Below are 13859 nucleotides of genomic sequence, written 5' to 3' on the forward strand. Positions count from 1 at the left end.
CTTAAATATATATTCTTTTACTTGAAGAAAATACATAGAAAATAAAAAGAACTAACTAAGAAATTAAATTATCGATGCTTTAAAAGTACATGAAACACGTTGAAACTTATATGAACCCAGAAAAGTTGGAGATCCTAGCATTTTATCAACTATCCCTGTTATGAATGTAACAAAACACGGACATCTCTGCAAAGTAAACAAAAGAGAATAGGTAAACGACCTTTAATTTAGTATTATCTTCTAGAGAATCTAATAAGTAAAACTAATCTTAACATGTATAGATGACTTGAAAGCCTTCAGAAAAAAAATGTATATATGATTTCTAATAGGGAAAAGGTCACCTTTATTGGACAAAAATATACATTTTACGACGATTAACGAGATAATCAACATGTGGAAGAGCCAACAATATGTGTTTTCTAAGTTTTAACTGACAAAATCATTAAGGTTAAAAAACAAATGGATGACATATTTGGTCGTGAGTGTCTGTTTGTCCCCATGGCCATAGGGTTTGACCTTTCATAAAAGTAAAACGCCAGTCGTGGGGAGGAGTCACATATCAAACCATAGGGTAGACTTCTACTTTTTAGTTTTCTTCTCCTATAATATAGCTTGCTAGTACTTTATACTCCCTCCGTTCCCCCAAAATAAGATTTTTTAGATTTTTTTTTGTTTCACAAAAATAGATTTTCTATATTGTTAAAGTACTTTTTTACAGAAGAACATTAACTAAAAATGTTTGAATTAATCAATTCTATGTGGAAAATTATTGAAAAATATATAATAAAATAAAAAATAAATTAAATTATAAATATTTATTAATAAGCATGCATATTCTATAAAATACTTTCGAGAATTCGAGAACAGAGGAAGAACAGTGGAAGTATATTGGTGTGCTTAAGAATTTCAAGCCGCGTTACTTGATAGTTAAAAACAGGAGTGGTCTAGTGGATTTGTAGGGTTTCCGATAATTAAATCAGAAAAGTTTTAGGCCATACCATTAAAAAATATGTTATATACGAAACGATGCGTATTACATAAGACTAATCAAGTTAATAGATTAATTAATCTTCAAAAATAAGACACTCTTGAATCTTGATTTGCTTATGATGCAGAGTGAATTTGGTTGTTACTTTTCCTTCATAAGCGATAGGTTTCAGAACAGAACTCATAAACTAGTGAATTTGATATACATGTGTACATGTGGTTGTTCTTATTGGGTGTTAATATACAAACCAAAATACGAGATATGATATTTTTATAATCACTAAAATGGACGATTGAAGAAAAGTAAAAAAATAACGTGTGCAGTATGAATAGTATATACTTCCAAAAACTACAGAGCAGTAATCAAAATTTGATCATATCAGCTGATAATTTCTACGTACATGGGCAAGGCTATACGGCGGTATATTATTTACGTTGTGAAATACTTCTAGAACACTTATGGCATCAATTAGTGTTTTCTTAAGAAGACAACGAAAAATATAAGCAACTGGAGAAGAAAATTACAGGAGAAGTAAAATAATTGGCAATGAGGTAAGCAATGACTAACAAGACTTCGTCATAAATTGAGGGCCTAGGGAAACATGAACACCACTTGCAATTCATGTAGATAACGTATAGTATATAGTTGCATGGCGTCGTTTTCTTTATTGTTGTAACGTAAGTAGATCTGTTTAAAACTTGGAAAGCATAATAAAATTGAAGCTGATAACTCCAAAACTAAAAGTGCTAATTTGTTTTGCTCACACTTCAAAACCACGTGATTTTGCACTTATCATAACGTCCACCCAAATTTAATGGGTTACCCATAACCCATCCCTAACAAAAAGTATAATAAATACTATTTATTTTTTAGAGAACGAATAATTAACTCTATGCTTTATATTATATATTTTCTTTTTTTGAAATTTTGCTTTATATTATAGAGACAAACATATTTACTACCATCTTCTAAATTTCTAGTAACTATTTTCTATTTCATGTAGAAACTAGTTTTAGAATATTAAGATAAACACAATTTCAAATTACAATCCTTTGTGGTGATTGTATGCTAGCTCTAACATCTCATCACATGTGTGCATGAGATCATGAAACATTGAAACTAAAGCATATACTATATATATTATTAAAAGAGAAGTACACATTTGAAAATGATCTTACTTCATTAAACTCCCTATTTTTTTTTCTTATATTTTTCGGTTGCATTTATGAAATATCCTAAAACGAATAAAACTGCATAATTTATTATTTATCTTTTCAGTTACATTAATGAAATATGTTTAAATAAATTTAAACTTCATATTTTATTGTTTGTCTTTTTCAGTTACCTTAATGAAATATTCTTAAATAAATTTGAACATAATGTCATTTAATCAACCAAAAAAAACTCATGAGTTATCCTTACGTGCATAATTTTAATAATGGAGATTTTTAAAAACGTGCATCATTAAAATGTTACCTAAAACATGCAGCACTAATATATAACATGCATCAATAAAACTAGAATTTGAATCACACAATTGTACATATATTATTTTCAGTTGATTAAATTTAAAAATAATTATTTATTCAAAACATATTTAAGAATGGCTATGTTTTTAAAAATTATATGGTATTATTTGTTCATAACTCATTTGTCATTTGATAAATTGTTAGAAAGAAAATTTTAGCATAATATAACTCAGTTTTCATTTGCTAAATTTATGGTTCTTATTTATATTTTTTATTATTTAATTATAATATTTTCATTTTATATTTGAAAGATAAGAATTTTCTTTCAAACAATATTTTTGTAAATGTATTTATTAAAAAATAATCAATTAAAATTGTTATTATCATTGAATATCATTATTTTTGACATAATTTGAGTTTTCGTTTACATCAAAACTTATCATATTTTAGGATAATTTTAATTTAAAATGTAATTTTCATATTTTTCAAACAAATTCTAAAAATATTTTTAAAATATTTTGTTATAATTGTTAAAAATAATATTGAGTTGCATTTCAAATAAAAAAGTAAAGATATTAAAAATATTCTAATTAAAATATGTAAAATTTAATATAGTTTTAAGGAAATTGTCAAAAAAAAAAAAAATTACACATAAAATAATCATGATTTTTGTTAACTGGGCGGATCATTATTTATATGATATCGCACACGAAAGAAAAATTTCTTTTTTTAAAAAAATTATCTAATTAACTCTATATTCATTTTTCTTTATATTTTTTATATGATATCACAGATTCGTAAAAAAATAGATAGTTTAAGATGCAAAAAAAAATATTTACTTAATGAATATAATATGAACGAATATTACAAATACATCATTTAATAAAATAAATAATTAAAAACTGAAAATTCATATCCGCGCCGAGAGTCTAGTATAACATTAAAATAGTATTTTTGTTAACTTGAATTGATTGTATAATTTGTCATCAGTCGCCAAAAAGGGCGGTAACATATCGGCACAAGTTCTTTGCGGCATTTCGACGAACGCGTTGTGTGCGATGATGTTGTTCTACAGAAAGTCGACCACACTTAATCTAAAAGCTTCGAGATCGGTTCTGCCTCATCTCCTGGAGACAGGTACGCTTAGAACTGATTCGCTATGTAGCTTCTATACCTTATTGTCTTGCTGCAAACGAGACTTCTCTGGAACTACCGATGTGAAAGTCTGTTTCAGAGAGAGATTGAGGAACGGACTCGTCAATATCGAGAAAGATGATGCTGTTGATCTCTTCCAATCAATGATTAGTTCTAATCCTCTTCCTACACTCATCGATTTCAGTAGACTGTTCAGTGGCGTTGCCAAGACAAAACAGTATGATCTAGCGTTACATCTCTGCAAGCAAATGGAACTTCAAGGGATTGCACATAACACCTACACACTCAACATTATGATCAACTGCTTTTGTCGCAGTTGCAAAACTTGTTTTGCTTACTCTGTTTTGGGGAAAGTCATGAAGCTCGGGTTTAGCCCTGACACAACCACATACAACACTCTCATCAACGGACTCTGCCTTGAAGGCAAAGTCTCCGAAGCTGTGGGTTTGGTTAATAAAATGGTGGAGAATGGATGCCAAGCAGACACGGTTACGTTTGGTTCTATAGTCAATGGGATATGCAAATCAGGAGATACTTCTCTGGCTTTGGATTTTTTGAGGAAGATGGAGGAAAGTGATGTGAAGGCTGATGTGGTTACGTACAGTACAGTTATTGATAGTCTCTGTAGAGATGGGTGTATGGATGATGCAGTTAATCTACTCAATGAGATGGAGACGAAAGGGATCAGGTCCAGTGTTGTTACGTACAATTCTCTAGTAGGTGGGTTTTGTAAAGCTGGTAGATGGGATGAAGGTGCGAAGGTCTTGAAGGATATGATTCGGAGGAAGATGGTCCCTAACGTCGTCACTTTCAATGTGTTGATTGATGTTTGTGTTAAAGCAGGGAGGCTTGAGAAGGCTAAAGAGTTTTACGAGGAGATGATCACGAGAGGTGTGGCTCCCAATACTATCACTTATAACTCGTTGGTAGATGGGTTTTGCATGCAGAACCGGCTCGGCGAGGCTAACAAGATGTTGGATGTTATGGTTGGGAGTAACTGCAGTCCTGATCTTGTGACTTTTAATAGTCTTTTGAAAGGGTATTGTAAGGTGAAAAGAGTTGATGAGGCTATGAAGCTCTTCAGAGAGTTTCCTGAGAGGGCGTTGGTTGCTAATGAAGTTACTTATAGCATCCTTGTTCAAGGGTTTTGTCAATCCGGGAAAGTTAAGATCGCTGAGGAGCTTTTTCAAGAAATGGTTTCGTGTGGTGTTGTTCCTGATGCTATGACGTATGGTATATTGCTTGATGGTTTGTGTGAGAACGGGAGGATTGAGAAGGCGTTGGAGATATTTGAGGATTTGCAGGAGAGTAAGATGGAGCTTGATGTTGTTATGTATACGATTATGATTGAGGGGATGTGCAAGAGTGGAAAGGTGGACGATGCGTGGACGCTGTTCTGTAGCCTAGGTTTGAAAGGAGTGAAGGCTAATGTTAAGACGTACACGGTGATGATTTGGGGACTGTGTAAGAAAGGGTCGTTGTCTGAGGCAAACACGTTGCTTAGAAAAATGGAGGAAGATGGGAATGCGCCGAATGATTGTACATACAACACTCTTGTCAGGGCATATCTTCGAGATTGCGACTTAGCCAAATCAGCAGAACTTATTGAAGAAATGAAGAGTTGTGGGTTCTCAGCAGATGCTTCTACTGTTAAGATGGTGATGGATATGTTATCTAGCGGTGAATTGGACAAAAGCTTTTTGGATATGCTTTCTTAGTGGTTTGTTGTTTTTGTGTATTGTCTCAGAGCGTTGAAAAAGAGGTATGTTTTATTTTTTTGGTTAGGACTAATCTTAGGCCTAAGGTTGATTATGATTGGCCAATAATTGATTTAATTGATAAACGAACAGGTTTTGTAAACTAATTGATCATTAAGACGGAGTAGAAGAACTAAGGGAACTTCCTTGTGGGTGGCCATCACTTCCACTGCTCATGCGTAGACAAATGGTTGTACATCCTCAAGAGTAGCAACTTGGATCACGAGGAAGTCTAAAAGAAACAGATTTGCTTAATAGTGACCCACATAACAGTTGATCAAAGGAACTTAAGGGTCCAAAGGTAAACCACTAGTATGATGCATTGTTTGTGATATGATATCATATATATATATATATAAATTTATTATGCGTTTGTTTGTTTTTATATTATGGTTTGGAATGGAATCAGGTTCTGTAAATCCATATCTATCATCTTTCACTTGCAACCAGTCTTTTGTATTACCTCGAATTGTCAGAGACTTTCATCATCTGGAGATTGGCAATGGAAGATTTTGATCTGAGATTATAAGTTGTTTCAAGTGTCATGTCCAGTTTAGCCGATCTTGAATGGTTAATGCCTCCTGAGTCCTGATATTAAAAATTTAAAATCATTCATCTGTTTCTATTTAAATTGAAACTGGTCCAACCAAAAAAAGAGCAAAAGTTAAATCGGAGCTTTTATCAAACCAAGTCGGGCAATAAAGACCAACATGGAGTCAAAGCCTGAATCGAACACAATTATCTCGGTTTTCCGATCAAACCAAAAGTCGGCCAATAAGGATTTCGGTTTGTTCAGACCGGTTATGGGTAGAAATTATACCGGTTTGGTCTATGTCACTGAAAGCTGCGTGAGGGTTTAGAGCCCTAGAGACATACAGACAGAGAGTGTGAGAGCTTTGAGCTGGGGGAAAGGAACGATTCAGGTTGAGAGACGATGATGTTGATGATTCAGAATCGGAGTGCCAAAGCTTTGAGATCTGTTCGGCCTCTTCTCCTGGAGACTGCAGGTACCCTGAGAACTTCTTCGTTCCACAGCCCTTACGAGTTCTCGTGTTTCGTTTGCGAACGAGGCTTTTCTAGCGGTCTCACCAGCGATATAAATCTCTGTTATAGAGAGACATTGAGAAGTGGACTCGTCGATATCAAGAAGGATGATGCTGTTGCTCTCTTTCAGTCCATGGTTCGGTCTCGTCCTCTTCCTACAGTCATAGATTTCAACAGATTGTTTGGTTTAGTTGCCAAAACAAAACAGTACGATCTCGTGTTAGCTCTCTGCAAGCAAATGGAATTGCAAGGGATTGCTTATGATCTCTACACTCTCAACATTATGATCAATTGCTTCTGCAGGCGTAGGAAACTCGGTTTTGCTTTTTCTGCTATGGGAAAGATCTTGAAACTTGGTTATGAACCTAGCACGATCACCTTCTCAACTTTGATTAACGGATTGTCTCTTGTGGGTAAAGTTTCTGAAGCTGTGGAGTTAGTTGATCGAATGGTGGGAATGAAGGTTATTCCAAATCTCATTATACTCAACACTATTGTCAATGGGCTTTGTCTCCAAGACAGATTGTCTGAAGCAATGGCTTTGATAGATCGAATGATGGCCAATGGATGTCAACCCGACGGATTTACCTACGGTCCGGTTTTGAACAGAATGTGTAAGTCAGGGAACACTTCCTCCGCCTTGGATCTCCTCAGAAAGATGGAAGGTAGAAAAATCGAACTCGATGCTGCTAAATACAATGTCATTATTGACAGTCTTTGCAAAGATGGGAGCCTCGACGATCCACTCATCCTTTTCAATGAAATGGAAACCAAAGGGGTCAAAGCAAATGTCATCACCTACAACTCTCTCATAGGAGGCTTCTGTAGTGCCGGCAGATGGGATGATGGTGCACAGCTGCTGAGGGATATGATCAGAAGGGGAATCACTCCTAACGTTGTCACTTTCAATGCTTTGATTGATAGTTTTGTGAAAGAGGGAAAGCTTTCTGAGGCTGAAGAATTGTACAATGAGATGATCCCAAGAGGAATAGATCCTAATACCATTACATATAGTACTTTGATTTATGGGCTGTGCTACGAAAAGCGCTTAGATGAAGCCAACCAGATGCTGGATCTGATGGTTAGCAAGGGATGCGATCCTGATATTTGGACGTATAATATCCTTATAAACGGGTATTGTAAGGCTAAACTGGTTGATGAAGGTATGGGACTTTTCCGCAAAATGTCTCTGAGAGGAGTGGTTGCAGATACAGTCACTTATAGCAGTCTCATTCAAGGGTTTTGTCAATCTGGAAAACTTAAAGTTGCCAAAGAACTTTTCCAAGAGATGGTTTCTGAAGGTGCTCATCCTGATATTGTGACTTACGGTATTTTGCTGGATGGTTTGTGTGACAATGGAGAACTAGAGGAAGCCCTGGAAATACTTGAAAAAATGCACAAGACTAAGACGGAACTTGACATTGGTATATATAGTATCATCATTCACGGGATGTGCAATGCTAGTAAGGTCGATGATGCTTGGGATCTGTTCTGCAGCCTACCTTCGAAAGGAGTGAAGCCTGATGTTAAGACGTACACTGTAATGATTTCGGGATTGTGTAAGAAAGGGTCACTGCCTGAAGCAAAGATGTTGCTTAGAAAAATGGAGGAAGATGGGATTGCGCCAAATGATTGTACATACAACACACTAATACGAGCTCATCTCAGAGGCAGCGACATAAGCAATTCAGTTGAACTCATCGAAGAAATGAAGAGGTGTGGCTTCTCTGCAGATGCTTCCACCATGAAGATGGTTATGGATATGTTATCGGATGGTGGATTGGACAAAAGCTTTTTGGATATGCTTTCTTGAACGCCTCATCTAAGGTGTGTGTTTTGCTCTGTTTATGCTTTTAGGAAAGGTTTGTAAAATTTCAAGATAGAAACTACAACTGAGCCAATTCCCTTGCTCTTGAACGCCTCATCTAATGACTCCTTAGAACTACGATAGATTTCATGAGTTCTAAGCCCTTCCCTTGTTCCACTTTGTGTGTATCTGTTAATCTATTTAAATCTGTATTCAAAAATCTGAAGCTCTGCTAGAAAGCTGAGGTGGTAAAGAGAATATCTCTGAGTCTTGACCATATGAAGTAGAATTGCTCCATGGGGATGCAAAACCATAGGCAAGGACTGAACGGTCATGAGCCACACCATCTGGACTATCAACTTCATATTCCATGCAGAAGCAATACCATTGTCTCCTTCCCTTACCACTCTTGTCTGGACTGGACAGCATCACTGGTACCTGATAACATCAGAGCATCAAGCACTGGCAGCTAGTCGAGTTTCATTCCACCAATCTTTTTTCCGGCCGAAAAGTTGGGAATCATAGTCATCAATCTCCATCTGATCTGAAACCAAGTCATCACGTGCCATCCAGACACGATGGAAAACACATCAGGTGTTCTTGTTTGTGAAAATTAACACCAACAATACATACAGTATTTTTGCCTTATAGATATTAAATGATTATTTTGTTTGTTTGTTAATATATGCTACAATGCACATATATTATTACAGTAAAAAACGTAAAAACAATAAATAATAATTTGCACTAACTAAAACTAGTCCATAGTTGAGAATAAAAGAAACAAAGTGACGCAATCTCAAGCCTGGAGAAGGTTCAATCAAAATCATAATAAACCGGTTTTCAGACGGCCGACATGGAGCCGGTTTAGAGAGATATATATAAAAAAACGCAATCTCGTTATAACCTTCTTCTTAACGAAGATCTGCTACATTTATGATTCAGGCTTAGCTTTTCTTCTCTTCCCCCAATTATCGAGATTTCTAGGGTTTCGATCTTCGCTGCACTTTTGATTTCTCCAGGATTCGATTCTCTGCTTCCTCTCTGGTTTTATCGCCAATTTCGCCTCGATTCGCTCAATTGCATCCCATCAGTCCCTCTGATCGGCTTCGTCTCTAGGTTCGTTATCCTCTTTCTGTAGTTCGATCAAGGGATTGAGTGTATGGTTTTGCTGTTTCGATATGGTATTCCGGGAAAGTTTTGTGTTTCGCGGGAAAAATCTGTGGTGGGAGATTCTGCTTCTCCTCCTCCTCCTTCACTGCTCTTTAGATTAGTGTACTTGTTAAGAGATGTGCACATCTGTTGATTCGGTGTGTTAAAGTTTTGGTTTTTCTCTGATGAGTGATTAGTTTGTTCTGGTTTTGTAGGAGGAAGACTCAGTTATTTTCTTATCTAAGCGATTCTGATGCTCGTTAGGGTTGGTTGCTGGCTAATTTGATGAGGAAGAAGCGGAAAGGTAGCGAAACTGAGGGTTCCGAGAATTTACAAGAGGATTTGTCATCATGTGCCACTGGTTCACGATCATCCAACTTCAGGTCGCATTTTTCGCTAGAGGGTTACGCTAGACTTAAGAAGCGGTGCAAGGAGAATGATACTGTCGACGAGGAGTCCGTTGGCTCCTTCAAGAGACGGCTCGCCGGCGTTGCTACCGCGCCTCCTTGTGGCGCGTCTTCTTTGGTTTCGTCAGGGAGAGGTTTGAAGAGGAAGATTGGGTGCATTGACGTTTCCACGCAGACTGGCAGGAAGAATAAGATTGACGATGATTATGTTTTTGGTCCTAATATTGGGAAAGGTAAATTCGGGTCGGTTAGGATCTGTAGGTCGAAGAATAACGGGATTGACTTTGCTTGTAAAACTCTGAAGAAAGGGGAGGAGACTGTTCACAGGGAGGTTGAGATAATGCAGCATTTGTCCGGTCATCCTCGGGTTGTCACGTTGCATGCTGTTTATGAAGAGTCTGATTGTTTCCATCTTGTGATGGAGCTCTGTTCCGGGGGACGTTTGATTGATCAGATGGTCAAGGAGGGAAAATATTCTGAGCAGAGAGCAGCTAATATATTCAAGGACCTCATGCTAGTTATCAAATATTGCCACGAGATGGGAGTTGTGCATAGAGATATAAAACCTGAGAATATTCTCCTAACAGCTGCTGGGAAGATTCAGCTTGCGGATTTTGGACTTGCCATGAGAATTGCAAAAGGTAATTCAGGAATGACTTAAGTAATTTGTGTATGCAGTTTAAATGATTTGTGGTGTCTTTATAAAATTGTCAAGTGTAGTGACTGGATAAGGTTGTTGTTGTACATGATTTTAGTTATTGTGATTAAAGTATTGTTATGTTAATATTACTTGACAAGTTATGGTTCCTCTTCTTTCATGAGAGATAAAGCGCTTGACATATTCTACTTGAGATCATAGTTTGACTTTTTCTCTGTATCTTAATTGAGCTGTCAAGGTTTTACTAATATATTGGTTTAATATGCTTTGTACAGGTCAAACATTTTCTGGATTGGCGGGTAGTCCTGCTTATGTTGCACCGGAAGTTCTCTCTGAAAACTATTCAGAGAAAGTCGACATTTGGAGTGCAGGAGTCCTCTTATACGCTCTCTTATCTGGTGTGCTCCCGTTTAAGGGAGACTCGTTGGATGCAATTTTCGAAGCAATCAAGAAAGTGAAGCTTGATCTCAACTCGGGAGTGTGGGAGTCAGTGTCCAAACCAGCCCGTGATCTGTTGGCAAGAATGCTAACAAGGGAAGAATCTTCCAGAATCACAGCGGATGAAGTGCTAAGTAAGACTTATATGTCTATTTAGCATGCAGTGTTGCTGGATCCTTTGTTTGTCGTTGTTTAATTACCGTATCGTGATTTGTGTGTTTCAGGGCATCCATGGATACTCTTCTACACAGACCGGACACTCAAGACGATGTGTATCAAGTCGAAGCACAAGAATCAAACAGGACCTCCTCCATGCCTCCAGATTCGCAGCCAAATAGAGAAAATTGACCTAAACAGAGCGAACAGAGAGAAGAAGAAGACAACATCTGATTCACCGACTGATTCATTCTCCAACACAGAGGAGGAAGAAGATGAGAGCGGTGTGGTCGATGTGCTTGTGGTTGCGATCTCCAACGTGAGGATCTCAGAACCAAAGAGAAGCAGAGTCTGTAGTCCCACAAGCAGCCCCATTGAACAGCAACACTCTTCTAACCTGACCACGACTAATACACTATGTCAAGCCTTCTGACAAAACCAGCTTCACACACACACATATAGGCTTCTCCCAAGTCTCAAAGTCACGCATATGATCTTAGTGACGGTATTATGTCATAAATCATAATAGCTCTCTAATAGTTGGATTTGATTTCATCTGATTCTGATTGTCCCTTCTCCATTCCTGACTATGTTGTACAGATCATGTAAATACAGAAATATTCCAAAATGTTTGATTCGATTGTGTCGGAGTTATCAACAGTCATAGACTTCAAAAAAAAAAAAAAAAAAAAAAAGTTGATGATGCAATAGAACTTGCAGTGAAATGGAATAAAAAGACACTGATAAGAATAGCCAACGTTCTTATAATTGTGCCCATCTATACTCATACTGGTCTCTTAAACCCAATAAGTTTGTGCTTTATGCAATAATATATGTTAAGAACTTATGGAGAAACTGGTAGCGGTGTGAACGTGTCATGATAGTACTGTTATCTTGTCGAGATTGTTCTATTGCTTACGGTGGTGGAGGGAACGAATTTGATTAGTTATGATATATTACAATGATATAAGATTGTCACAACAGTATTAAACAAGTTTCGCTTTTTATCATTTCATTAAGATTGCCACAATAGTATTGTCACAACAACTTATTTTTGTCATTTTGTTTTTCTTGGTTCAACAGTTTCATCTATTGATTTGCTTGTAACACAAATAATTATTAAATAGATATTTATCTGAATTGCATATTGTAGTGATACAAACTATACTAATATACTAGTTCATATCTTTTGATATTTAAACATTGATTTTCTTATCTTGACAAAAATAGTTAATATTGCGTTTAGTTCTTGTTGGAGCATTTGTTTGAGCATGAATCTACACAGTCCACAACCTTCTTTGCATATGCTCATCCCACAAACAACAATAAAAACTATCAGTTATCAGCTACTATCCATAATAATAGATCTTATGTTTTGACAACTGTTAAGATACTAAGTAAATCTATATATGTGGTTATCAGTTATTAATAAATTCATTCATGCATGTAATCAAGAAAGAAAATGTATTTGTGTTGAGCAAACCAAAATAGTTCTTATAAAGAAGGAAAAAAAAACTTATTCGGATTTCTGAGAGAATAAAGAGAAATACAATGATGAGTAGCAGAACCAAGCTTGCAATAATAATCAATACGATCTATTTCTTTTGCCAAAATCAATGGAGGAAGAAGACAAGCACCAAGACAAGTGATTGGACACAAAAGCAATTTTGGAAACTTTTCAGTGGCACAACCTGGAAAACAAACTCCAAAATTGATTGTGTTTTGAGCTTGTGTCTGAACCACAATATCCCCCATTACCATCACTACCAACATTGTAATGAACATTAACGACACTCTTTCCTTCCCATTTTTCTTTTGGTTTGAAAATAAAATTTGAGGTAATCTGTTAGTTAATCGTGGATGTTGCTAACTTATGATGTTAATCTTTGTTTATATAGGGATTGGAACCTTATGTATAACCTGTTGACAGAAAAGAGAATCTTTTATAATAGTTAACATTTCTACAGTAACATTGTTACGTGTGATTATGGAACGGCTAATACAATATTATTATTTTTAATTTTTTTTGTTTCCTATTTGCTGATTATATTATTCCTCATTTTTGAGGTAAAGGTTTGGAATAAAACATAAATATGTGCAAACTTTTTTTTTTTTTTTTTGATAAACTCTATCGGCTGATTTGGTTGTCTTCGGAAAGAACACAGTTAGTGCTAGAGAGTGGACTGGCACTTAGTGCAAACTGTTTTCAAATATATCTACTTAAATACATGAATACCTCTTCTTGTGATGCTTGATGCATATGATCTGTATAATAGTGTTTTCAAAAATATATGTATTAATGTGTATGAAAATTACTTTTCGTTGATGCTCACATATAACATTATATTAAAATTCAGTTGTTTACTGTAGTAGTAACCGTCCAATTTTTATACAAGAACAATGGGGATATATATTATAGTTTGTTAGATTTTGCATACAATGTCTCATAAAATAAATAACGTTTTACGTGCCTGCATGCATTCTTTACTGTGACATATATGTATTTTTAAATTAAATTATAACTTTTGCTAAATAAATGTATGTATTTAAATTCCGAGATCTAAATACAAAAAAGAAATTTTGAAATTCTTTTTTATACTATATATTATATATAATTTAGTTACCATTTGAAATGAAATTAATTAATGTTTTCTTAAGGTAATTGTGAGATTAGTAACTAAAGTATAAATTACATCATAGTGGTAAAAAGTGATTGGAATAAAATTATTTTGGATCCTATACAAAAGCCACTGTTACAATGTCCACTGAGGCCAATTGCAACTGTTACCTTTGTTATCCGGATCTAAGGTTTACCTAGATGAGTATGT

The 13859-nt window shown here is 35.6% G+C and overlaps 3 protein-coding genes across 5 annotated transcripts; all 3 read left to right on the forward strand.

Annotated features, from left to right (window-relative positions):
- The first annotated feature begins 3331 nt into the window (after positions 1-3331).
- Positions 3332-5892, forward strand: LOC106412542 (putative pentatricopeptide repeat-containing protein At1g12700, mitochondrial). Of its 2 annotated transcripts, XM_013853448.3 has the most exons (3): positions 3458-3594; positions 3692-5374; positions 5463-5892. In XM_013853448.3, exon 2 carries the CDS (start codon positions 3756-3758, stop codon positions 5328-5330), a length of 1575 nt encoding a protein of 524 aa, XP_013708902.1. In that variant the 5' UTR covers positions 3458-3594; positions 3692-3755; the 3' UTR covers positions 5331-5374; positions 5463-5892. The 2 variants fall into 2 exon arrangements, with proteins under 2 accessions (XP_013708901.1, XP_013708902.1); XM_013853447.3 differs by having other exon boundaries at positions 3332-5374.
- A 206-nt stretch (positions 5893-6098) lies between these two features.
- On the forward strand, positions 6099-8902 carry LOC106412080 (pentatricopeptide repeat-containing protein At1g12300, mitochondrial-like). The gene is made up of 2 exons (XM_048765329.1): positions 6099-8240; positions 8448-8902. The coding sequence occupies exon 1, from the start codon at positions 6304-6306 to the stop codon at positions 8224-8226; it is 1923 nt and encodes a 640-aa protein (XP_048621286.1). The 5' UTR covers positions 6099-6303; the 3' UTR covers positions 8227-8240; positions 8448-8902.
- A 221-nt stretch (positions 8903-9123) lies between these two features.
- On the forward strand, positions 9124-11691 carry LOC106411581 (serine/threonine-protein kinase PEPKR2). 2 transcript variants are annotated; one of them, XM_013852370.3, is made up of 4 exons: positions 9124-9339; positions 9588-10420; positions 10713-11009; positions 11100-11691. In XM_013852370.3, exons 2-4 carry the CDS (start codon positions 9658-9660, stop codon positions 11462-11464), a joined length of 1425 nt encoding a protein of 474 aa, XP_013707824.1. In that variant the 5' UTR covers positions 9124-9339; positions 9588-9657; the 3' UTR covers positions 11465-11691. The 2 variants fall into 2 exon arrangements, with proteins under 2 accessions (XP_013707824.1, XP_022564695.1); XM_022708974.2 differs by having other exon boundaries at positions 9132-9339; positions 9637-10420.
- Positions 11692-13859: the final 2168 nt, after the last annotated feature.

Source organism: Brassica napus, chromosome C8 (genome assembly GCF_020379485.1).
Source record: "Brassica napus cultivar Da-Ae chromosome C8, Da-Ae, whole genome shotgun sequence".
Lineage (NCBI taxonomy): Eukaryota > Viridiplantae > Streptophyta > Magnoliopsida > Brassicales > Brassicaceae > Brassica > Brassica napus.

Excerpts from the sequence above, each read along its gene's own strand:
- LOC106412542 (XM_013853447.3), top strand. The coding sequence starts at position 3,516 with ATGATGTTGTTCTACAGAAAGTCGACCACACTTAATCTAAAAGCTTCG.
- LOC106412080 (XM_048765329.1), top strand. The coding sequence starts at position 6,304 with ATGATGTTGATGATTCAGAATCGGAGTGCCAAAGCTTTGAGATCTGTT.
- LOC106411581 (XM_013852370.3), top strand. The coding sequence starts at position 9,658 with ATGAGGAAGAAGCGGAAAGGTAGCGAAACTGAGGGTTCCGAGAATTTA. Across the intron at positions 10,421-10,712 it reads TGCCATGAGAATTGCAAAAG|GTCAAACATTTTCTGGATTG; the intron begins GTAATTCAGGAA and ends TGCTTTGTACAG. Across the intron at positions 11,010-11,099 it reads CACAGCGGATGAAGTGCTAA|GGCATCCATGGATACTCTTC; the intron begins GTAAGACTTATA and ends TGTGTGTTTCAG.